General features: G+C 42.2%; 1 protein-coding gene across 4 annotated transcripts in view; it reads left to right on the top strand.

Annotated features, from left to right (window-relative positions):
• HDAC4 (histone deacetylase 4) overlaps positions 1-25,273 on the top strand; it is a 422,181-nt gene that overhangs the window by 278,122 nt on the left and 118,786 nt on the right. For 3 of the 4 annotated variants that reach the window (XM_025199370.1, XM_025199369.1, XM_025199371.1), the window contains 4 exons: positions 10,297-10,437; positions 17,584-17,696; positions 23,771-23,887; positions 23,976-24,174. In XM_025199370.1, the coding sequence (XP_025055155.1) occupies positions 10,297-10,437; positions 17,584-17,696; positions 23,771-23,887; positions 23,976-24,174 (570 nt within the window). The remainder of the gene's footprint in view (positions 1-10,296; positions 10,438-17,583; positions 17,697-23,770; positions 23,888-23,975; positions 24,175-25,273) is intronic. The other variant, XM_014518186.2, reaches the window with a different exon arrangement.

Below are 25,273 nucleotides of genomic sequence, written 5' to 3'. Positions count from 1 at the left end.
AAAAGAATAGCTTTATGCTGACCTTGATAAAATCCCATCAATCCAAAAGAGGTTAAGATCATCCTCTTTGGAGATTTCCATGTGAGAGTTGGCCAGGACTTTAACATGTGGAGGGGAATGGGCAAGGCCAATTCCAATGGCATTCTCTTAATAAATATGCAGACCGTGACCTTTTTATTACTAACACCAGCTTCAGACAATGTGACAGGTACAAAACAACATTGCAAAATTCTGCACAAACAATCCTTGACTAGATCATTGTAAGAGTGCATGATCTAAAAGACGTTCATATCATGCATGTTATGAGAGGAGCTGATGACTGCTGGACTGATCATCGCTTAATGAGATCAATCATGTCCGGTAGGGTTGCATCGAAACAATATCAAAAGCAACCCAGATCAGTCTGCAGATAGTAAAAACATCAAATCCCTTCAGACCTCTAGACACCGCAAAGCCCTCCAAACACATCTCAGCAAGAAACTCGCCAATCTTAGGATTGAAAATGATAACACTTGTGTTAAGAAAGTTTGGCAAGCTCTAAAGGAGACCATTTATGAGGCTTGTATGGAATCAGTTGACTTTATCACCCAATGCCATTGGGACTGGTTTGACGAGAACAATGCTAAGATCAAAGCCCTTCTCAATTGGAAGAAAAAAGCTTTCTGTGTCTAGCAAAATCATCCTACATCCAGTCAGAAGCAGGGAACTCTTCAGTGGCTTAAAGCTGAAGCCCAGAGAAAGATTCGAGAAATCAAAAACAAATGGTGGGAAGAGAAGGTGAAAGAAATCCAACCATTTGGGACGGTTATGACACGTGAAGCTTCTTAAATGCATTCAAGGCTGTGTACGGACCAAAGTTTTGCGGACTTACCTCACTTAGATCCAGTGAGAGCAGTACACTCCTCAAACGAGTCCATCAAAAACTGCTGGAAGGAGCACAAGCTCCTGAACCAAGAATTGATGATGACTGATGAAACTGTCAAATCCATCCCACATCATCCAGTAAGGGAAGTACTTGCCAGTCCAGCAGCTTCTGAAGAAGTCCATCAGGTGATAAGACAGATAAAGAACAACAAAGCTTCTAGCCCTTATGGCATACAAGCTGAGATCTTGAAAGCTGGTGGGGAAATTATGACCAGTAAGCTCCACACACTGTTTCTTAAAATCTGGAACTGCTGATCTAAGGAATGCCAATATTGTCACCATTTTTAAAAAGGGAGATAAATCTGACTGTGGAAACTATCAAAGTATTGCCCTCTCTTCATCACTCAGAAGATCCTTGCTCTGATTTTGCAGAACTGACTGCTCTGTCTTGCTGAGGAAATTCTTCCTGAGTCTCAATGTGGCTTTATACCATCAAGAGGCACTATGGATATGATTCTTGCAGCCTGGGAGATCCAGGAAAAATGCCAAGAACAACACTAGGAACTGTATATGACCTTTATTAATTTGACCAAACCCTTCAACTCTGTTAACCATGAGGCTCTATGGAAGATCTTATTAAAGTTTGGCTGCTCAGGGAAATTTATCACCATCCTAAAATTCCTTCATGACCAGATGACTTCTTTTATCCCATGCAGTGGTGCTGCTATGAAGCCCTTTGCCATTTAAGGTGGCATCAAGCAGGGTCATCAAGATTCTCATCTGTGACCATCTGCCATGCAGCATCAGCATCAAGTACAGGATGGTCGGTAACTTTTTCATCCTCTCCCAGCTCTGTGCCAAAACCAAAATTAAATTGGCTTCAATTGTGGAACTTCATTATGCTAATGATTGTGCTGTCATTGCACCTACTGAGGAGGGACCTACAAATGGCCCTTAGCTGCTTTTCTCAAGCATACCAGTGCCTGGGACTGGCCCTTAACATTGGAAAAACAAAGGTACTTAACCAGCCTGCTCTGAGCCAGTCAGCTCCCCTGGCAAAGATCCTCATTGATGGACAGGATCTGGAGAATGTTGAACATTTTGCATACCTCAGCAGCTATTTCTCAAAGGCCGCCATTGACAAGAAGATCCAGCATAGGATCCGATGTGCCAGCTATGCCTTTGAAAGATCATCATGTGTGACCTGGAGCTGCAGGGAATAGCAGGGTCACGTGGGGATCTCCTTGCTGCTGTGACCTCCGTGCTGCCCTGGCAAGGCATCCCCTGCGCACCTGGCAGCAGCAGAGGTGGTGGCATGGAGTTGTGCCCTCACTGCTGCCATGTGGGCAGGGGATGCATCACCAGGGCAGCGTAGAACTAGCAGCAGCAAGGAGATCCCTGCATGTTCCCTGCAGTGCCAAGTCACACCCCCGGGCTGCGCAGGCCCCAGGGGAGGGCAGCAGTGCAGGTGCTCATGCCCACAGCATGCAGCCTGTGCCTGGCCCGTGCACAGGTCTGGGGGGCACGGGTCCCCCCTGCCCCCTGGGAGTGTGCGCAGCGGTGGAGAGCAAGCCTCAGCCCTGCCTCATCCCCCGGACGAGCCACCTGCAGCCCTGTGCCAAGCCCTACGCATCACCTGGCTGGGCAGCAGCCCCAGCCCTGCCCAGCTCCCTCCGTCCCTCCTTACTGGGGCCTCAACGCCCCCCGCCTCCGATTCAGCAGCCGAATCTCTGAATCCGAATCGAATCAGGAGGCCCTTGAAGCTCTCTGAATCAAATCGGAACCCTTCGAATTGATTCAGAGAAATTCAATGATTTGGACATAGACACAGCTTTAAATGTTTTTTCTACATACCTCAAGGTACCAGGCAGCTTGTGAATGCTGAGATGGTGGGGCAGATAGAATGTCCTACGGGAGCACCAGGGGGGTCCCCAGCACGTTCAGTGGCGGACCTGGAAGTGGACCAGAAGCACTTCCGGTCCACTTCTGGGTCCACCACAGAGTGTGTAGGGGACCCTCTCCCTGCCCCCTGATTTGGCGACTGGTGCCTTCTGGGTCTGAGGGGGCCCCCGGGGCCCCCACATGGCCGATTGCCGAGCCAAAGGGGTGCAGGGGTTATCCCTGCACGCTGTGGTGGACCCAGAAGTGGACTGGAACTGCTTCTGGTCCACTTCTGGGTCCACCGCCGAGCATGCCAGGGGCCCCCCCATGCTCCTGTGGGGCGCTTCATCCTTCCCACCATCTCTGTGTTCACAAGTCATGCCTGGTACCTCAAGGTATGTAGAAAAAACATTTAAAGCTGTGTCTATGGCTGAATCACTGATCCTCTGAATCGGCATCAAATCTTCAGATTCGGATTCAGCCAGATCGAATCAGGACAGTGGTCTGAATCAACGAATCAAATCACTGTCCCCCAAATCGGACCAAATCTGAATGGAATATGGCCCACTTCACATACCCCTAATATGCATATACATACTCATGGCACCCTCTGCCTGACTGCCCTCTTCTTCCTCCCAGACCCTGGAAATCTGCCAGCCTGCAGAGAGCTCGCTGCGAAACTGCTAAATCCATGGGTTTCTCTAGTTAAATGAGAAATCTATGGTTTTCCTCTAGTAAAGGGGAAAATCCTCATTTTTCTGTTTTTCCGTGGGGAAACAAAAAAACCCAGATCCGTGTTGATTATTCAACATCAGCTGTGGTGGACAGGGTACTGTGTGTGCATGCCTAATGTATGTTTACCAAAACAACTGCTATACTCTTAACTTGGCCAAAAACAAAGGATACGCAGGGGCCAAAGGAAATGCTTCAAAGACACCCTCAAAGTGAGCAAGAAGAAGTGTGTTACTGGCACCACAAATGGGAAAAACTAGCCTGGGACAGGGCTACATAGCGACGCCTTGTGAGAGAAGGTACATCTTTGAGGAAAACAGTCTTGCCTAGGAGGCAGAAAAATGACAGAAGCGGAAGGAAAGGAAAAACGACCAACAAATCCGTGGTCTGACCTTACCTTTAAACACTACCTGTGGCATTTGCCAGAGTCTGCGGCTCTGGTACTGTAAAGGTAATAGCACAGGAACAGCAGAGGCCCTTTATTTAGGGCTCTTTCTCCTATGGATCCTTATTCTGTGAATTTTTCCCCAGTAAAATTTCCTATGGTGGCAAGAGTGCTCCTTATAATGTACTCCGTATGCTGCCAGTTTGTTTATTTCTAGAGCAGGCAAGTAAACAGTAGCAAAGCTATAAAAGAACTCTGACCCTCCTTTCATCATCCCAGTGGGTACAACATTCAGAGCCTTCTTTTGACTACTTAAATGTGACTTCTACTAAATATGTTGTCGTAATAAGCAGCAAGTATAAGCTATTAATTGGATTTTTATTAGGACAAAGAATTATGCATAAAAATAGAGAAAAAACCTTTACCTAGTTCTAGACAGTGTCCATGCTGGTGCAGAAACATAAAATAATAAGAAAAAACCCATAGCATATCCCTTCATCCTGCTTTTCTTTTCTTTTCAAAGGTACATTATTTAATTGAAGTACCATTTAAGAAACTGATTGCCTGTTTAAAGTAAATAACAAGTAAAAAAATTATTTTGTGGAGAAAAATATAAAATATTGGATAACTTCGACTTGCTTCCTTTTTCCCCTTCTCTTTTTATTGTGTGTGGTGGAGTTGTACAACCACTCTTTGTCATGGTCATCTCCTTGATATAAGCTGCTCAAAATCCCTTCTTTTCCTGTGCGCTGGTGTTGACACACACATATGAAATTTCTGAAATACCCATTCATTGCAATTGTTTCAGAGAAATCATTATAACAAAACATTTTCATTTGGCATCAGTTGAATGTGTCCCACTAACACCACGTTTCAGGCATATATTTATTAGTCTTCTGCTGCCTACTTCTTGTCATTCTCCCAGGCTTCCTATTGCATTGCCATCTTACACACCTTTCTAAATAGATAGTGTACAGTGACTTTTGATAAGATTTCATAATTGGACTTGGGCCTCTTTCAACTGTGAGGCTTCATTGTAAAAAAACTCCAGAGGGCTGTTTGGACTGTTATGGGTAGAGGTGCCTCACTACATCGGTCCGATATCAGATCAACGCTGATTTAAAGAGCATTGACTGTATTGGAAATTGGCCTAATGTGGCTGATAAATGGCGGTGAGGGAAGGGACAGATCAAGGCTCCCACGGTGAGGGAAGGAGTGGGGCTGAGGCAGGTGCTGCCTGGCCAGGGTGGGGGGTGCAGGACACAGATGTGGTTCATCCGGGGGGTGTGAGGGGAGTGCAGCTCCTGCCACTGCTCTCACCCCAGGAGGGCATAGGGAGGCATGTGTCTCCTGGATCTGCGCATGGCAGGGCAGAATGGAGCAGGCTGCAGCTGTGGACTGGGGCCAGGGCTGCGCCGGGCTCTTCTGAGCATGGGCTGGGCCAGACTGTGCTTGAGGTAGGTGGTAGCGGTGCTAGGAGAGGGGACTGAGGGGTCTATGGAGAATTTTGGGGTGGCTGCAGCTTCCCACCTCTGTAGCCCCCCTCCCAATGCTGCCACTGCCCACCCCGAGCCTAACCCAGCCCAGCTCCTGCTGGGAAGAGCCTAGCGTGGCCCCAGCCCACCCCACCCTGCATAGATCCGAGGGGCACATGCCCCACCATGTCCTCCCAGAGTGCGCGCAGTAGCAGGAGCCACCCCCCCATCCCCGCAACCCCCAGATGAGCTGTGGATCTGTCCCATGCCCCACACTACTCCAGCTGGGCAGCTCCTGCCCAAGCCACAGCCCCACTCCCTCCCTTACTACAGGGGCCTTGATCTGTCCCCCCCACACCCCTTCCCTCCCCACTCCAATTCCACCACAACAGACTTACCAGTTGGACACTGCTCTTCAAACTACCAGGCTGGTATCGGAAATATGCCTCCTTAAAAATTGGTTATCAATACCGGCCCCAAAAATCTCTATCGGTGCACCCCTAGTTACAGGCATTTAAAATAGGGCTGCGGTAGAGTAGTTGGGATAAGGAGCATCATATATGGAGAGAGAAGGAACATAGATATCTTTGGGTAGGAGAGGACAGGTGAAGCGAAGGAACAGATGTGAGCCCAGTACCATGCCTTGTGTTCACTTTTTTGGCCCAGGTTACCACGATACTAGGTTGAATTTCTGATCATGTAGACAACAGATTTTAAATGCAGCTTCCCAATAGCAGGGGGCAGAGCAGTGGAGTGTTATTTCTTTGCTATTAAGCCTGGGGTGTCCATGCTTTCCCCTTCTCCATTGACCAGTTACAGCTGCACCGGGCATTAGAACAGTGACATAACATTTTTTGTCCTTTGCCAAACTTCCTACAGTAGTTAGCATGAGTTAGAAGTAAAGAGTTGCTCTTAAGATTTGAAAATACAGGTCTGTTGGTGGCGCATCTATTTTACTGATTTTCAAATAAGAATGTCACGCTAGGAATAGGAAGAGTAAAAATACCTGTTAAGTATTCTGTTCCGTTTTACACAAGCTCTGTACAAGCTCATAAATGTGTATAATTGCAGAGAAGAAAACAATGGGAATGACAGATGCCATAAAGAACTGGGTTATGTTGAGTTCTGTTGTTGTAAATAGCGTGCAGGAATGGCTTGTTTTTGAGGACCAGGGAAGCGTCTTTCATGTCTTAATTTACTCACTTAGAAAATATTTTTGCTAACTAAACACAGTCACTAAGGCTGCAATTCAATAAGGTGCTTAAACATTCAAGTAATCTCTCCATTGACTTCAATAAGAGTTTTAGGTGCCACCTTGTCCTGCCTTCTGCCTAACTTTACATTAACACAGTTATCCACCTCTCTTATTTGCTAAAAGTTAGCAAATACCTTATTACCTTGCTAACTAGAGACTGAATTATTGAATTATAAGTGCAGAATATATAATTACAGGATTTTACTATGAGATTGAGAAGACCCATAAGTGTTTTTCCAGTGCAGGGCTTTTGAGAATAGACTCCCAAGTACTCTGGATTGTATCAGAATGTGTTCACTGTAAGGAGCACTTTGTTTGGACACATTGCATGCTGAATGCATGTCAAGAAATTTCCTGTGGAATTGGTGTTTCCTAAAGAAAGTTTGATCTTGTGTGTTCAGACTGCATAATTATGATGTATGTATTGCCTGAATTTGTTGTATATATGTCTCTGAAGGATAGCACTCTTAAATTTAGAGAGTTTTTTAATATCATAGTAAAGCATCTAAATAGACTCATACCATGTTTAAGGTTTCAAAATGTATTGTTGACAACTACAGCGTGGCATAACTGTGAGGCTTTCACATGACACATGTAAATACCTGGAATTTCAGATTATGTGCTGCTGGCAAGGTATTTTTGATTCATTTATTTATATTACATTGAGTGAAATGTATATGGGTATTTTTATGCATCATAGATACCATGAATGGAAGCTACAAAATACACAATTAAAAACCAATTAAAAAAAAATTCTTGGAGTCTTGAAGGTTCCTATCTAGGATTAACATATTTTATAAAAAAAACAGTCATTGTAGAACAAAGTCCAAGCAATTAGCTGCAGAATTGTAACGATTTAAACTACTACTTCTGATTCAAAACTTACCTTAAGATGAAGTGGGGTGAAGAACACTATGTAATAAGGTTATCTGAATAGTTGTAATATGCTGTTCTCTGTGTAGACCATATCTTTCCTTTGGAACCAATTTTAAGCATGGGATTATTTTTAATCCTGTAGAAATTCACCATTATACAGAAGATTCTTCCCAGTATATTTAGTAACGTTGTTTGCTATATTAGCTAATCTTGCACAATTTTTTTCTTCCCTCCTTTAAGGTATTTCAAAATCAAGTCATTTTCTTCACTATATTTTAAACCCATACAATTACCATATTTACTCAAATCCAAGATGAGGTTTTCTCACCTATTTAGCATGGGTCATGATGGGGAACAAGTAGAAGGGAGGTGGGGGGAACACCTGTTGCTAGGAACAAGCAGCAAAGGGAACAAGTGGTGGTGGTCACAGGTGAGAGGGGACAAGGTGGGGGACAAGGGGCAGGCTTCTTGCTCTGCTACCACTACCTGCTCCTTCCTTCCTCCCCCCGCCCTTCTGCTACTTCTTTCCTCCTTGCGGTGGTGTTGGGGATGAATTAAAGACTACCCTCCAATAATTAGATTCTGTACTTTAGAGGGCAGTTTGGACTGTGTTGCAGGCATTTAAAACAGTGAGGCTGTTTATAATTTATAATTTTTCCATGCATATAATCTTATTATTGTGGGGGGGGGTCATCTTAGATTCAAGTAAATACAGTACTTTTGCTTTTGATACAAAACAATTTGAACAAACACCATACAAGAAATAACTTTCATAGAAATAAACTGTTCACCAAAGTATAATATACATTACCATGTTTTTCCTTGTCAAAGGAGTTGTTGAATAGGTCCTTATGGTATGCCTACATATAGATGCTCCGTGATGTGTACAAACTGTGCAACCATGACTGTATGAAACATTGTGCAAATTCATTCTTTAATACTGCAGGGCCAACATTTTTGGGAGGCGTGTCACAAAGTAGCCCTACATCCTTCCCAAGTGCCACTCCAGTCCTTTTTCCCATGCCTGATCTACTGGGACTTTTGCTCCCAGCCTTGTACTGCCTGCCCAGTCTGCTACTTCGTTGTCTGTTCCCTGCCCTGTCAGCCATTGCTTCCTGCTCACTCAGTGATCTGCCATGCTACACACACAGGCTGTCTGTACCACTTGTGGCACCCATGTTTCAGGTTAACCACATCAACTTTAAAATATGGACCCAAGCATCTAGTTAGTTGTTAATATTTTATTTAGAGCATGTATTACTGTACATTTTAAAGATAGCCTTAAAGATAAAGAGCATGTCATGAGGCTTTGGGTGTCCTTATGTCTAATGGACCATGTTTTCATTTAAAACTAGTTTTACACTAACTTGAAGTGCTTCTCTAAAACAAAGCTACTGACTAGTGCAGACTGTGCATTTCTAACTTGAAAGCCCCCTCTAATTTTGTTGATTCTAGTAAACAACAGATTTGCATTCATTCTTCTTGCATTTTATATGTAAATCCTGTATAACATGATTTGCTTTTTTATTAATGCATTTCAGATTACATTTTAAACATGATCTTGATCAGTCTGACACCTGTTTTTAAGTACTTCCTTTATCTTTTTTAAAAACCAAATTAAGGTAGACAATTTTTCTTCTGTCCATGGCTTATTCATGAAAAGCTCCTTTTCTGAAGTTTCATCAAAGAACAGTTTTGATGGCTTAACTTTAAACATTTGATCACAAATTTATCATCCCTGCAGTTAAGACAGCCTGTTTGGCCCTTCTATGCAATCTAGCGGTCAAAGACAACCATAGGGAAATATATCAGTAGCCAGACTTTGTTAATCCAAATCAGTTTGCAAACCCCATTTTAAGTCTGCTGCAGAAGTTGTACATTATTGACCCTTGGGCACAAATGTATCAGTATTCAGTGATGAGAACACAAGATTTGCATAGGATTATATAGCAGGATTGTTTAGAGTGGAGGAAGAGAAAATTTAGTTTCAGTTCACAAATCCCGTAACTGTCAGGAATTTTAAAACACTAAAGCAAATATTTCGGATATATTAAAGTAAATCGTCTTTTTGCAGGAACCTTTTTAGCTTTTTCCACATTTCTTTATCTGTTCAAAACACTGCCTGTCAAGCATGTAATGCCAACAGGTCACTGTTCCCAGTTACCACTAAGGCAGATATGAAAGCTCTGTTAACATCTGCTGGCTTTTTCAATTTAAATTTAAGGCATCTTGGAACATTTTCCTGTTTGAAACTCTAGTTAAGAGTACATGAAAAATGTATCCTGAATGATGTAATAGGGTTTGGTTTTTATAAATTCCCTGATTCCACAGACGTGCCTTTGGCCTTAAAGTATCTTAACATGTTAAAGGTAAATTTTTTTCAAAATACTTGACATCATTCAGTCATACAACAAGCTGAACTAGGCATAGGGAATCCAGCCCCTTGTTCCTTGTTTTTATTTTCCTACACAGACCAATTCACTCCTTTGTTAATTTATAGAGTATCCATTACTAGTCTTTCCCTTCATCACAGTTAGGGGTTCAACTGTACTGTGGTCATAAACATGTTGCAGATAAGTATCTTGCATCATCCTAGCTATGATTAACTTTTTAGTAAGTTATACTGCAAAGCACTGTCCAGCAATAAAAGTAGCATTGTTTTTGGAATAACATTAACCATTATCAGCTGTACTAGTACAGAAGACATCTGTTGGTACTTATTCTGTACATTTCATTTCATTTAGCCAATGTACTTAGTGGGAAATAACAAATAAGATTATATGAACTGGAGCTCTGTTTTCAGTGATAATTTTTCCTTTTCTACTCAGCTTCTGAACCCAATCTGAAATTACGATCCAGGCTAAAGCAAAAAGTTGCTGAAAGACGGAGCAGCCCATTGTTACGGAGAAAAGATGGCCCAGTGGTTACTGCTCTTAAGAAGCGTCCATTGGATGTTACAGGTATGTCTGGTAAGCAGATGAAAGTTGTGTCACCTTCCGCATTCTGTGCAAGGTGTCTCTCTTTAAAAACCATATATACATCTAATTAACTCTTTAGTTTGGGTTTCTCTACACCTTTTGGTGTACTTTATATAAATAAAGCCTGCTAAAAACGCCTAAATATTTGAAGCTCTGTTAGTCATGTTTAACACTCATCATAGGTATGAGTCAAGAATATTTGATCCCTGGACATTCATCAGTGAAGTCAGTTTTTCCAAGTCATTAGATTATGTTTTATAACTTGAGGTTTTAGACTTGTTTCTTGTACCGCTGGAGCTAGCATAGTGTTTTAAGATGGTAGACATACCTTAAAATACTTGTTGGAAAACAAAGTATAAAAGCTTTTAAGAGGCATCTCTATTAATGTCCATGGAGCCAGTTGGTAAGACAACATTTATACCTGCATGAGCTTTAAAACAAAACCATTTAATATTAATCTTGAGTCCTCTATTGCTCGTTATATGATTACACCTTAACGTAAGCATTGCTTTACAGCAGACAGTGTATATTCAAATTGCATTTGTATAGCTCTTTTTTTAAGTGTCTTTTCTGGAGAAACTGCACCTTGAAGTAAAGCTCTTGATTACCGTAAAGTTTAATATTTAGCACCATCTAGAGATGGCTGTTTGTAAGGACACCTAGGTGACAATTCATTTATGCTTTTCATGGCTCTTCCTGACACTGTAAAGCACAGCTTTGTAATTCAAGCATCTTTAAAGCACAGTTCTGCTTTGAAAAGTGATTCTGCCCTAATGGTTTCATATGGATCTGTGAGTATCTGTGCAGGATCTCTTTATCAAGCACTCTCATCTTTCAAGTAAATAGGTATTTTTTCCTAACTGACAGCCCTGTAAATTTCACAGCAGCTGAAAGTCAAGCCTGTTCCTTTCCTTTTTATCCATTGCTACCTGTAATTATGTTTGTGGGAAAAATTAGGTTTTAATAAAACCTGTGTCACCTCACTGTTTTCAAACAGTGCCTTCCATGACTTCTGTCTGTACCTCTGATTTTCAATAGGTGTGTGCAGGTGTGGGTAGCTTACTGGAACTTGGTTAATAATGTTGATGGTGTATGAGAAGCATCAGAATTCTGCTCACATACAGTGTGGCATGTTATCTCACTGGTAGGAATGAAAAGCCGTGATATTTTATTTTGTGATTAGTCATAAGGCTTGACTCTAGATACATGTAGAAAGAGGTTTGTTGTGTCAAAAAAGCTATTTTACCATCACTTTTTAGGAGCAACTGCACCTTTAATCTATAAAGAATATCCTTAAATGGAATCGGAACTTGAATATATCACAGAAGTTGAATGCCACACTTTTATTATCTTTAGGAAATATGCATGAACCATAATAAATCATGCTTCATGATGCCTAATGTACAGAGGTACATATGTTCTCTGTCCAACCAAAATGCTTGTACTAAAATGTCTAGATTTTTGATGGGCTGTAGTGAAAGCTAGATAGTGAGATTTCAAGTTAATTAGGTTCTTTTTACTCAAAATGCTACTGCTAAGTGCTCACTTAATTGGAGAAAGAAATACCACCCCAACAGCAGGAGGCAAGACATGAGAGTAATGAGGCTTTTTCTTTTTTTTGAAACACAATTGCCTCTCATTTCTAAAATTGTGTGCTGCAGGTGTTCTGCCTGATTTATATATTCATCACATGGGGTATAACCAGGTTTTCAACCTTGGAATGCAATTGTACCTGGAATGTGCAAGGTGATGTAGCAGACAGTGTTTTCTGCTTCAGTACCCTGATTTTTGGAGGGTCAGTTCTTCTACCTACAGAGGGTGATGTTCACATATACAACTAAATTAGAGCCACATCTCCAACCAGCATTTAAAAATACCTTTGGTTATTTCTGCTTCTGTAATCACTTGGCAAGAGTTTTTCCCTATTTCCAGCATCCCTGGAGACTCAGCGAGTGTATGTTGAAAGTAAGAAGACCAGAGAAACCATAGGTCAGTTACAGAATGCAAAAGACTGAAGTATGTAATGCCTTTGAATGATGTCAACAAGGCTGAAGTATTTAATGCCTTTATGACTTCAGTCTGCACAAACAGGGACAGCTACTGGATAACAAAGGCATTTGGCAGGAAAGATAGGGAAGCAGACAAAAAGCCTAGAGGAGAAACAAGTTAGGGATGATTTAGAGAAGTTAGATGTTTTCAAGTCAGCAAGGCTAAATGGGATACACCCTAGAATATTGAAGGAATTTGAGGTAATTTCAGAGCCATTGGCTATCATCTTTGAAAACTTGTGGAGGTCAGGTGAGGTCCTGGATGGCTGAAAAAAGATCAAATATAGGGCCCATTTTTAAAAAGAGGGGAAAAGGTAGATATGGAGAATTATAGTCAATATCTGGAAAAATCATGGAACAGGTCCTTAAGGAATCTATTGTGAAACACGTAGAGGAGAGCAAGTTGATCAGGAGCTATCAGCATGGATTCACCAAGAGCAAGTCAGGCATGACCAACCTGCTTGCTTTCTATGATAAGGTGACAGACTCTCTGGATAGGGAGAGAGCAGTAGATGTGATTTATCTCAACTTGAGCAAAGCTTTTGATTCCATCTCCTGCAACATTCGCATTATTAATTTAAAAAGAAAAATACAGACAAGAGGAAGATGTAAGGTTCATACAAAACTATGTGGATCACCGTACTCAACAAGTAGTCCTCAATGGCTCAATGTCTAGTTGGGAGGAGATATCAAGTGGGGTTCCTCAGGGGTCTGTCATGGGTCTGATACTGTTTAACATCTTCATTAATGATTTGGACAGTGGGATTTGAGTGTATGCCAAGCAAGTTTGAGGATGACAGCAAGTTAGGTGGAGTTGCAGACACTCTTGAGGGAAGGGCTATGATCTATAATGACCTGGACAGGCTGGAGAAATGCTCCACAATCAGTCAGCTGAAATTAAACAAGTACAAGTATAATTGCATGCAAAAATATAGACTGGGGTATTACTGACTAGGCCAGGGGTGGGCAGCCCTTGCCTGCATTGCAGTGGCCGGTTTCCATGGAGACCCCAGCAACAGCGGACCGTGACAGTACAGGGCCAGGGTTTTCATGGAGACCACCCCAGTGGCGCTGGCAGGGCACGCAAATGGGTGGGGAGCTGTTCCAGGATTGTGATCTTGCAGCAGTGACAGCATGGTCCAGAACTGGGGCAGAGCTGTGATCCGCTGCCCATATACCCCAGGCAAAGGCGTGCAGGCAGGGCATCATGGCTCTGCCCCAGTTCCGGACCATGCTGTCACCACTATAAGATCCCAGCCCTGACTGCAGAGCCCCTTCCCACCAAGCTGTGTACTGCTGGGCTTGGCCTGTGCTGTCATGGCGCTGCCGCTGCTGGGGTCTCCATGGAAACCTGCCGCAGTGATGCGGGCAGGGGCTGCTGGGAAATGGAGTCCAGCCACCAGCCGCATTCACCATTTTGCCCACCCCTGGGCTAGGCTGTGGTACTGCAGAGAAGGACATGTATATTACAGTAGACCAAACATTGCTGAAGATGAGCCAACCATATATGCTCCTGTTGCGCAAAAAAAAAAAAAAAAAAAGCCAAGAGCATACTGGGTTATATTAACAGGTGTTAATATACAAATTAAAGGGAGTTATTTTTCCTTCCTATTCAGCCATGGTGAGCACTGTGTCTAGTTTTGGGCACCACACTTCAAGAAGGATATGGACAGATTGGAAATAATTCAGCACAGCACAACAAAAATAGAAGCCTGGGAAGCATCATCTATAAGGAATGATTGAAAGAGAGCTAGAGTTTAATCTGGAGAGGAAAAGTGTGGGAGGGAATTTGATAACATCCTTCAACAGCCTGAAGGGCAAATATAAAGAGGATGGGGATTGACTGTTCTCTGTGGCCAGAGGGGACAGAACTAGGAGCAATAGCCTTGTGTTGCAGCAAAGGAAATTCAGAATGGAAATTAGGTTGGGCTTACTTACTGTAAGGGTTGTCAAGCATTTTAACAGGCTATCTAGAGAAACTGTGGAATCTCCATCCCTGGAAATTTTCAAGAGCAGATTGGACTGCCATCTGGCTGGGCTGGTTTAGTTAGGGATAATCCTGCCTTGAGCAGGAACTGGACTAGATGACTTCATGAAACCCTTTCCAGCCCTACTTTCCTATGAACTTGATAACATTGTTCTCATATCTTTACAGCCAAAGAGAACATACGTTGCTTTTGAAGATTAGGCAAGTCCACAGATAAAGAGAATATCTTAGTCCTTGTTTGGATAATTTGATATAATAAAGAGCAATCATGGATAGTAATCACCTCTTACAGTGTCAGGAAAAAGTATTTGTATAAGGGAATCAGTTCTTCCATTTTGTTCAGCACAACATGATACCATGTTTATACCTGTAGCTGTATTCCACAAAGTCTTCTCAGCATTTTGTTCTGTACAAGTAAGTGGGAAGGCATGACTTGAGAATTCAGAGGATTCAATGGGAGATGTGAAGAGGTTAGCTGCTGAACTTCAGAGACAGTTCCATAATGCCATGGACCCATAGCTAGATTAGCCCATTTAGTTTCCTTGGATGTTTGCTGGAGCCTGCATAGCCATATAGATAAAAGGCATGGGGCTAGTAATGATCAGAATGGCAATAGATTTATAGAAAGGAAACCTTGGAACTTCTAAATCACTACTAGTTGCAACTACTTTCCACAATGTTTTAAATTGCTACTTAATCCTTAAATTTCTCTTGATTACAAAGGAGAGTAAATCTATTTACCCTTCTCTTATAACAATATGTGCTGAATTATCCCACTAACCACTTTAAGGGGGCTTAGCAACAAAACAATTAAAAGCTGTTTTCAGTTCCAATAGTCATAACAGTTGGTTCCATTTCTACTGAAACTTCCCAGTACAGGGCTGCAGATTTCTTCTGACTGTTGCATCTCAGCTACCAGAAGATTCTTCTGAGGTTAATCCAATCGACTTTTCCTGTATTTGAACATTTTACAGTAATTTTTACCTTGTAAAATAATCAAAATGGAAACACTGAAAACTGTCCAATATACAAAAGGAGAAGGGACCCTTTACAGACCAAGGCTGCTGATTTGGTGGCCGAATCTCTGAATCCGAATCAAATTAGGAGATCCATTAAAAGGTCCAAATCGATTTGGAAGCCTCTGAATCAATTTGGAGAGATTCAGCACTGATTCAGAGATTCAGCCATAGACTAAACAGGCAGCAGTCCTTGACCACACTGGATGCAGCTTCCTCCATGTGGTAAGTCTATTGTGGTGGGCGGAGGGGGGAGGGAAGGGGCGTGGGAGGAGGGGGAGCAGATCAATGCCCCACAGGGAGGGAGGGATTGAGGCTGGAGCTGGGGCTGGGACAAGCTGCCCAGCCCTGGCGGGGAGACACGGGACTTGGGGAGGGGGGCTCCTGCCACTATGTGGCACCAGTCTTGGGGCTGCTCTTCCAGTGGCTCCTCTGGCAACTCTCACCACCGGTCTGGGAGGGTGTGGGAGTGGGCATGTGCCCCCAGATCAGCTGGGCTGCACTCCAGGAGGCTTGTTCCAGCTGCCCACCACCAGGCTGTGGTCCATGGGGCAGATGGAGCCAGGGCTGCGCTCCAGGTGGCAAGCCCCCAATGCTGGGCTGCACTCTGCGGGGTGGGTGGAGCCAGGGCTGCACTCCAGGAGGCTAGCCCCAGCACTGGCTCCACCCGCCCAGCAGAGCACAGTGGAGCAGGGGCCATGGGGCGGGCTGCAGCCACCTTAAAATTCCCTATAGCCCTTTCCACCAGCCCGCCCCGATCCAGGTGCACACACCAGCCCCCATGCCCTGCCACTGCTCGCCCAGCTGTGGCAAAGCTGCAGCTTGTCTGGGAGGCACGGGAAGGCTGGAGCGGCTTCCTCCGCTGCGGTTTCCGCCGCTGCGTGCCACTTGTTCTAGACAGCTCAGCGGCACTGTCCTGCACCTCCCCGCCCCAGCTATGCAAGCAGTGGCAGGGCATAGCCCCTGCTCCCAGTGCCTTCTGCCACCTGTCTGGAGTGCAGCCCGGCCTAGCCACCCTGTGCGGATTCGGGGGCACATATCCACTCCCATGCCCTCCCGGACTGGCATCAAGAGCTGCTGGAGGACCCATCAGAAGAGTAGCTCACAGACCAGCGGCGGCGCTCAGTGGCAGGAGCCCTGCTTCCTGAGTCCTGTGCCCCTCCCCACCCCCCTCCACCCTGGCTGGGCAACTTTTCCCAGCCCCCCAATCCCTCCCTTGCTGTGGGGGCGTTGATCTGCCCCCCCCCCTTCCCTCCCTCCTTTGTCCACCACAACAGACTTACCAGCTGGAGGCAGCTGTGTCCAGCATGGTTGAGGACAGTAAAGTTTTTTGGTAGCTGTGAATTCACTGTTTACCACAGTGTGTGTAATAAAGCAAAGACTTTAGTTAGTGTAAATTATTTCAGTCCACTTGTGTGTTTTGAGGGCTTCTCAGTATACACATATATACACACACTGTTAGTACTTAACAAATAACAACCCCAAAGGGCGTGACCAGTTAAGTTCATTAGAAAAGCCTGTGACACTTATAAAATTTAGATGTCAGCTGTGGTATTCAATAATGAAAGCATGTTTCCATTTAAAATATGAATAAATCCAGATATATCAGAAGAGTACATGGGAAAATGTCAAACCCAAGAAAGTTTTGTAATTGCTCAAGTGTAAAGTCTCATACAGTAGGAGCTATGATTAAAGTTAGGCATGATTAAGATTAAAGGCTAAAGTGGATTGGAGGAGGCACTTCATAAAAATGTAGCCAAAGAGTTTGACATATTCCAATTTGGCTTAATCATGCTTTCTAGGTCTTGTGTTTTTAATCATATTTAATGTTACTGACAAACTATAAAAAGCCCCAGAAAAACTACTACTACTTGGGAGGAAAAAATATAAGTAAAGTAAGTGTTTAGATAGAGTGCTTAAAAGTACTTATTGTTGATATATTTCCAGAATTGTAAATTTCCTGTTGAAGTTTATGGGGTTTTCCTTTTTTCCAACATGGAACTTCAGGGATTCTGTTATCTATCTAAATTTCCTTGCAGGAAGACTTTGTGGTGTTTTCTAATAGTTGTTTTTGGATGTGTTTTAGACTCTGCATGCAACAGTGCTCCCGGATCTGGTCCCAGTTCTCCAAACAACAGCTCCAATAACATAAGTGCTGAGAATGGAATTACAGGATCAGTCACAAGTATTCAGGCAGAGGTATAGCACTGTTCTTTACCTTGGTTTTAACAGTCATGCTTACACTGAATATGTTCAAGATTTTACATGCTCATAGTTTATCAAGACCAGTGTCAGTCATACAGGAAACCTTAGACCTTGATTTGGAACAGACCTTGGGATGACTACTTTCAGAACCAGTGAAGATTAAACATGTTTTATATAGATAAAGTGCTTAGCCTGAGCCTGTTCATATAGGTGCTTACTGTAATTTGCCATAGTCATATTATGAACTGATAGATAAAAGAAGGAGAGATGTTGGGAGAGAACTTAAGACAGTTCAAAATGTAGATATTTTTAAATCATGGGAATTTATTTTTGTTTTATAATGTAGAATCATTTCATGCCCATGAAGTGGATTACTATAAACACTGTTAGATTACAAGTGTGAGAGCAAGAAAGTATATTGGACGGCTTTCTTAAGTACCTTGATGTTTTATGCCAAATCTTAATATCCTCATAGCTTCATACAGTTTAAGTCCTGGCTTCACATAATCACTGTTTGATACTAACTTTCCATAAACGATTTATTAATAATAAACTTCTAATACATAATTCCATAAAATGCAGCAATTTTACACTTTACTTTTGAAGCATTTGGTGCTGGACACTGTCGAAAGCAAAATATTGGACTAGATGGATCGCATCGTCTTCATTTTTTGAGAGGTCTTATATAATTATCCAGACCTGGTTGATGCATTTCTCATTTCTAAACTTCGTCTCGACTATTATTCTTGCAATCATAATCATAAACTCTTCTGCAAAAAATAGTTTATTTAATTACAAAGTTCGTTTATGTGCCCAGTGTTTCTCTCTGATTTGTGATTCTGGACAATGGAAGATTCACTTTGAGGCATATATCTAGGCTGTTTCAGTTTTCTAGGTTAGTACAGTTTTGTCTCTATTTATTTCTAATAAGATTTAACACATAATTAAGGGGAAGAAAAGCCCTCAATCAACAAAAGATATCATAGAAATCTTTGTAACACTAAATCACTCATGCAGTACAGTGTGGGTCACTTCACTTGACACAGTAAACCACAGCTAGTCTAACAGGGTTGAGTCTTTATTGAAGGAGGAGCAGTTTGATTTCCCATGTTTAACAGGGCTCGAGATGTGTGGGAGGGTAATTAAAACATCCAAGTTAACAGGGGCTTTAGTTAAAGTTCCATAATGTCCAAATGTCCATTTAGTCACCAACGACTTTCTTCAGTGAGACTGCAGTAGTATGTGTGATGTCCATTTTTTGCCTCTTGTAAAGCAGCAAAGTTGGATAATTAAGATTGAAGTGTGAGTGCTACCAGATAGCCAGTCTATTATCAAAATTATTTTCTGGACAAGATCACAACGTATAAAAGATGACCTGCCATTTCCCTTACCTCCTTCTTAGTTTTATTGTAATTTCTGATTCACTATAGCCTTGGTACAGGTAAGAAAACATGCACAGTGACCCGTGAATTATTTTAAAATAGCAAAGCTTTTTTGTTTGTGCCCAAAAACTTGCAAAGAACACTTTTTTTCAACTATTTAGTTGGTCTAATAAAAGATAACACTTACCCAGAGAACTTGCCTGCCTAAAGTTTGAGTGAGGCATGTCTTTGTGAAAAGTAAAAATTCTGTTCTGGTTTTGTTTTGGTTTTTTGTCCAGAATTTACATCCCGAGTTTTCTCACCTGTTTTATCATGTTATGGATGAGAGCAAAAATATAGTTAATAAACCACATTGCTGTAATAATTTAAATACAAGTATAAGTAAGTCTTCCCTACATTCAACATTTGCTTCTGCTGAATAGTGCTCATGCCCTGCTTCCCTGTCTGTAAGCACTGTAGCCCATGTTACTAGCTGAACCAGTTGCCCGCATTTTCCTCGATGGTTTTAAATGAGAAATGTATCTTTTTTTTTGTGTCACTTGATTAGATGTTCATCTCATCACCCATACTGAGGGCGATTATTTATTCTAGTTTACACAATTTAAATTACTGGCCTCAGTTGTGGAAAGAATGCAGCCCCATTCTATTTACAATAGATACATACATTTACTTTTAAATCTTACAACTGTTTTTCCAACTTGCAAGGGTATTTGGCATTCATTGATATTTTGTTTGATATAAGACTACAGAAAAGGTGGCTGATTACAGATAAATTGTAGGTGCTGGAATTCTGCATTGCTTTGTAATTCTACAGACATTTATGTACAATTTATAGATGGATCCTGTATGTTTAAGATGATGATAATGGAATTTAAATATTGTGTTCAGAGTTGGTTTCAAACTGTTGCCTTTTTCACTCAGTTTTGTTTAAAACAAATAAATCCTCCTGAGAATGAGGCATATCTAAATGGGCATTGATTGTTTAAAGAGTAAATAGATGTTATTTTGTTTCTTTTACAAGATCAGTTAAAGGTTTCAGTACTTACAGTACCTATCTTATTTTCAGTGTGTATTACACTAACGTTTTGAAAATACTTTAAAGAAAAATTGCCAGGAAATGTTCAAAATTACCTCGGCAAATAAGCGAATATACATGCATACATGCTATACATATGTTTATGTACATGTAAAAACATATACACATGCACACACACGCTACTTAGTATCAGAACATATTGCTCTCCTATTTTGCCTTGATGAAAACTTATTTAATAAAATGTTTCTTCCTGTAAAGAAAAGTGAGACCTGTTCTATAATACATTTTTAATAATTCTGATTAATAAACTTGCAAACAGGGGAAGGGACTCAAAAATTGAAACAAGTGAGTAAAATATTTGTTTGGAAAAGCGGTCTTAAAAAAATTATATTTGCCATCTTTGCCAGCAGAGTTTTCCATGCTACTTATCTGTGTTCCCCTCTACCCTGTCCTTATCATTAGCATTAGTCTTACAGAAGAGTGGCCTTTCTCATTCTGTATTCAGTAATTCTAATTTTCAGTAATAAGTCTCAGGTATATACTATTTTGTTTATGGTTTGCAAAAGTCTTTCTTTATTTTGCAGTTTAGTGTGGTTTTTAAGATAAATAAAAGATAATTATTTTCCTTTTCATCATTGCAAACAGGCCTGATTCTGCATTCATGGAAGTTAATTGCAAATTTCCATTGACTTCAGTACTTTGAATAAAAATATCTCAACTTCATAATTTGAAAATCCTTTCACAGCCATGCTAAAGTACATCTATGAAATAATAAAATATTATTGAACACCTTCATAAATGCATTCTCTTTAGTATTTAAAGATAAAGCTGAATGAGAAGCTTTATCCCACAGCTGCATCTCAAGTAGAGCCAGGGAGGTGATCCTCCCCCTCTATGCGACGCTGGTCAGGCTGCAGCTGGAGTATTGTGTCCAGTTCTGTGCGCCCCATTTCAGGAGGGATGTGGACAACATGGAGAGGGTCCAGAGGAGGGCCACCCGCATGATCCGGGGACAACAGGGCAGACCCTACAGTGAGAGACTGCGGGACCTGAACCTATTCAGCCTCCACAAGAGAAGGCTGAGGGGGGACCTGGTGACCGTCTATAAACTCACTAGGGGGAACCAGAAGGGTTTGGGGGAGACGCTGTTTCCCCTAGCCCCCGCTGGCATAACAAGGAGTAATGGGCACAAGTTGATGGAGAGGAGGTACAGATTGGACATCCAAAAAAACTACTTCACAGTTAGGGCGGTTAGGAGCTGGAACCAACTTCCAAGGGAGGTGGTGCTGGCCCCTACCCTGGGGATCTTTAAGAAGAGGCTGGATACCTACCTGGCTGGACTCATTTGAGTCCCGTTTTTTGTTTAGGGTTCTTTTGTTGTTCTCCCGCCCTGGCGGGGGGTCGGGCTAGAAGATCTATTAGGTCCCTTCCGACCCTAAAACTATGAAACTATGAGAAATGTTTCCAAAACCTTTTTTTTAACCATAGACTCATAAGTTAGAAAACTCTCTGTTGCATAATTCAGTGTGATCATAACAATTATTTTCTCACCAGGACCTCAGGAAATTAAAAAAAAATCAACCTTAGTTTCTTTGGAGCTGAACAGCCCACCAGGCTAGTGTGGTCAAGGCAAGCTAGTTTCTTTAGCCAACAGCATGCACAGGAGTGGCATAGCTAGCATTGCATTTGCCACCTTTGACTCCTACCCAAATAAGCAGGTGTCCATTTACAGCTAGAGTGATTGGGAGCAGTCTTTCTCATGAGTCTGGAGTGAGGATTGAATTCATGTCTTTGGAGTGGTAACAAAACACTTTAACAACTCGGTAACTATGCCCATCTAACAATTATTAGCAATCCAATTTTTGCAATAAAACCTTTAGTATTTATAAACAGTAGTTTCTGTGAAATTAAAAAAAATACTTTTTAAAGTAGTTCTGCATTACACATAATGTAATCGACCCAGTTAATTTCACATTCTGTCCCTGAATATCAAATCAAAGCTACATAATTGGAACTACAGCATATTTAAACTACCTGCCATAGGGGACAGGACTAGGAACAATGGCCTCAAGCTGCAATAGAGGAAATGCAGGTAAAGATTAGGAAGAACTTTATGACTATGAAAATGGTCAAGCATTGAACAGGCTACTAAGAGAAGCCAAGGAATCTCCATCCCTGAAAATTTTCACTAGCAAAGTAGACAGATGCGTGGCTGGGCTGTGTCAGTTGGGGAGGATCCTGCCTAACACAGGGAGGCTGAACTAGATGACCTTGTGAGGTCACTTCTAGCCCAACTTCCCTATACTGCCCAGTAGGGAGTAATATATTCATAATTGTCTATGGTCAGCTGAAGAGAGCGTCGATCTAGTGTGTTATATATTTTTTTGACATTGTCCTGTAAGGCTAGGGACAGAAGTGATCAGAAACTAGTTTAAACCTGTAACAGAGCAGAAGTTCAGTGCACTTAAACCGCTTTCAAAATGGCCAACATTGATTGAAGATAAACCTAGTTGGATGTAGTATCAGACTTAACTGATCTAGGTCAAACTGGTTTATGGAACTTCTATCCCAGACCCCTGCCAGGTTCAAGCTAATTCACAGTCCCCCAGTATCCCAGGATGCTTTGCAGCCCTGTACTATGCTGTCTGCTCCAGCAGAGCAGGGTCTGCCCCTCCCCTTTGTTCCCTAACTGGAGCACTGTCACTCTTCTGGCTGACTGAGGAGGGGGTGGGCTCTGGTGCTAGGCCAGGTGGATGGGTTTTCCCCCCACTCCCTCCTTAGCTGGCCTAGAGGCTGAGGAAGGGGCATGACTGGGGGAATTGTGCCCAGCTCTGGGCAGGTATGGGGGATTAAAGCCCCCACTACAGGCTTTGGCAATGATCAGTAGGCTGGGAGGCATGCCTTATTGACCCCTCCCCGTGGCTACTGGTATGGGCCACTGCAGGGGTCTGGCTGCCTTTCTGGTTTCAGAAGCGAGTGTGAGTTCACTTGCTTATTGGTTCAATCTATGTAGTTTAGAGAAACCTGCAAAGATTCAATTGTTTCAGCCCAGGGCTTTTTGACTGTCTGTACTTAGCCTAAGGGACAAGTGAAGCTTGGACCATCTTTTAACAAAGAAACTGAAGATTTTCCTGCATGAAAAGTTGCGGGGTGGGGGAGAGGATTCTGGGGACAATTGCATGCAACTCCTGCTTGCTGTGTTGGACTGAATTTAGCTCCAAAGGGAGACTGCAGAACAGTTTGATGTAAGTGGGATTTATCACTAGTTACAGGAAGAAAGCATCACACTTCATGGATTCTTCTGTCCTCCATTTCTGTGGGGGACTGTGACTAGGTCAGAGGTTGTTATAGCCAGACCATTGGATGAGACCTTTCAAAACAACTTTGTTGCCTTCAGGAAGGATTACACATGTGAATTTTTGTGCCCATCCCTATTACTTGGGCTAGACCGCGGACACGACTTAGCCCTTAAGTTCTATATCTTTTGGTATCTGAAGTGAAGGTTTTGCTTTTTTGTTATTTCTGTCTCATTTCCTTTCCTAATGTGGCTTGTATTCAGCAGTTTGTGAATGAGGCAGAACAGAAATATGGCTTCAGTATAATCTCTGTACACTCTCCTGTTGTGACAGTGTTCTTGATTGTATTTCCAGACCAGCTTGGCTCACAGACTAGTGAATCGCGAAGGTTCAGTAACACAGCTTCCTCTCTACACATCTCCTTCCTTACCCAACATAACATTAGGACTGCCTGCAACTGGCCCTTCCAGCGTAAGTGATGTTTAATGTAGCTTTTTGCTTTGTGGTTATATGGACTCATTCAGAAGCTATATATGTATTGCCAATTGTGCATTTCCAGGGGGGATCAGGACAGCAGGATGCTGAGAGACTTGCTATTCCAACCTTACAACAGAGGATCTCTTTATTTCCTGGCACCCACCTTACTCCCTATTTGAGCACTACAACGTTGGAAAGGGATGGGGGAACTGCACACAACCCTCTCCTGCAACATATGGTCTTACTGGAACAACCAACTGCACAAACGCCCTTAGTCACAGGTGAGCACACCAAAGCTGATGTGCAAAGACTTTAAGATATTCAGCTCATAACAGGGAGCGGGGAGGGGGAGTAAATCCTGTTTGATAAAAATAACAAGAAAGTACCATTTATCTATCAGATCATGACCGTTTTAGCATGTGACTTTGTAGCATTTTTTCACTGATGCAGTAAACATATACAACACTGGAAAAGGTCTGAGATTGACCAAATTATGTGCCTTTAAGAAGTGGAAGGAGCTAACATTACTTATTTTAGCATAATTAAGGTCAAGTAGTTTATAAATAACATTTTAAATGTAAATGTTAACACATTCAATAGTTTAATAATAGAATCCTAGCCATTTGGAGCAAAGGGACAGTGAGAAGATTTTATCTTAGATTTCAATGAATGACATCTCTATTTTTCACCTAATTAGTTCTTAGTGATAATTACTGAGTTACTGTTAATCTTTTTTTACAACGAAACATATGTTTTCATAATAAAGTCCAATAGTAAAAGCTCTGGCTTTTTTATAATTACAGTAAATATTTTGACTATAACTTAGAACTGTTAAATTTCAAAAGATAATATACTTGTGGCATTCATTATTAGGATTTAAAGCACTACATTAACCCCTTTGAATATGAACCCTGTATTGTGTTTTCAAAATTGTCCAATTGTGGGTGCTTGACTGGACATGCATATCTGTTCTAAAAAAGGATACGTTTTTAGGATAGCATTCTCTTCTAGTCAGTGTTTAGGTTTTGTTTCCCAATACGTAGCTTAGGTGAGAGACCAGGGCATTCTCTAAGGCTTAAACGGTAGGCAAAGAGAGAGCTAGTTAATTCTGTTAGTCTAAAGTTAGTGCAGAGGTGCACCTTATAGACCAGAGGTGACCAACCTATGACACGCAATGCTGCACATGGCACAATAGCCTCTGCATAACAAGCAGCAGATAGGGGTGAGGAGAGGGAAGCAGAAAGCAGGGCAGCAGGTCAGACAGGGGCAGAGGATCAGAGTGGCACTCAGTACGGGTGCAGGACTTATGGCATGCCTGCCAGAAAAGTTGGCCCCCAGTGTTATAGATTAACTGAATCTATAGACCATCTATCAGTGCAC

The sequence above is a fragment of the Alligator sinensis genome, unplaced genomic scaffold, assembly GCF_000455745.1.
Source record: "Alligator sinensis unplaced genomic scaffold, ASM45574v1 scaffold233_2, whole genome shotgun sequence".
Lineage (NCBI taxonomy): Eukaryota > Metazoa > Chordata > Crocodylia > Alligatoridae > Alligator > Alligator sinensis.
The sequence above is the reverse complement of the archived record's forward strand: the minus strand, read 5'-3'. Positions and strand labels throughout refer to the sequence as shown.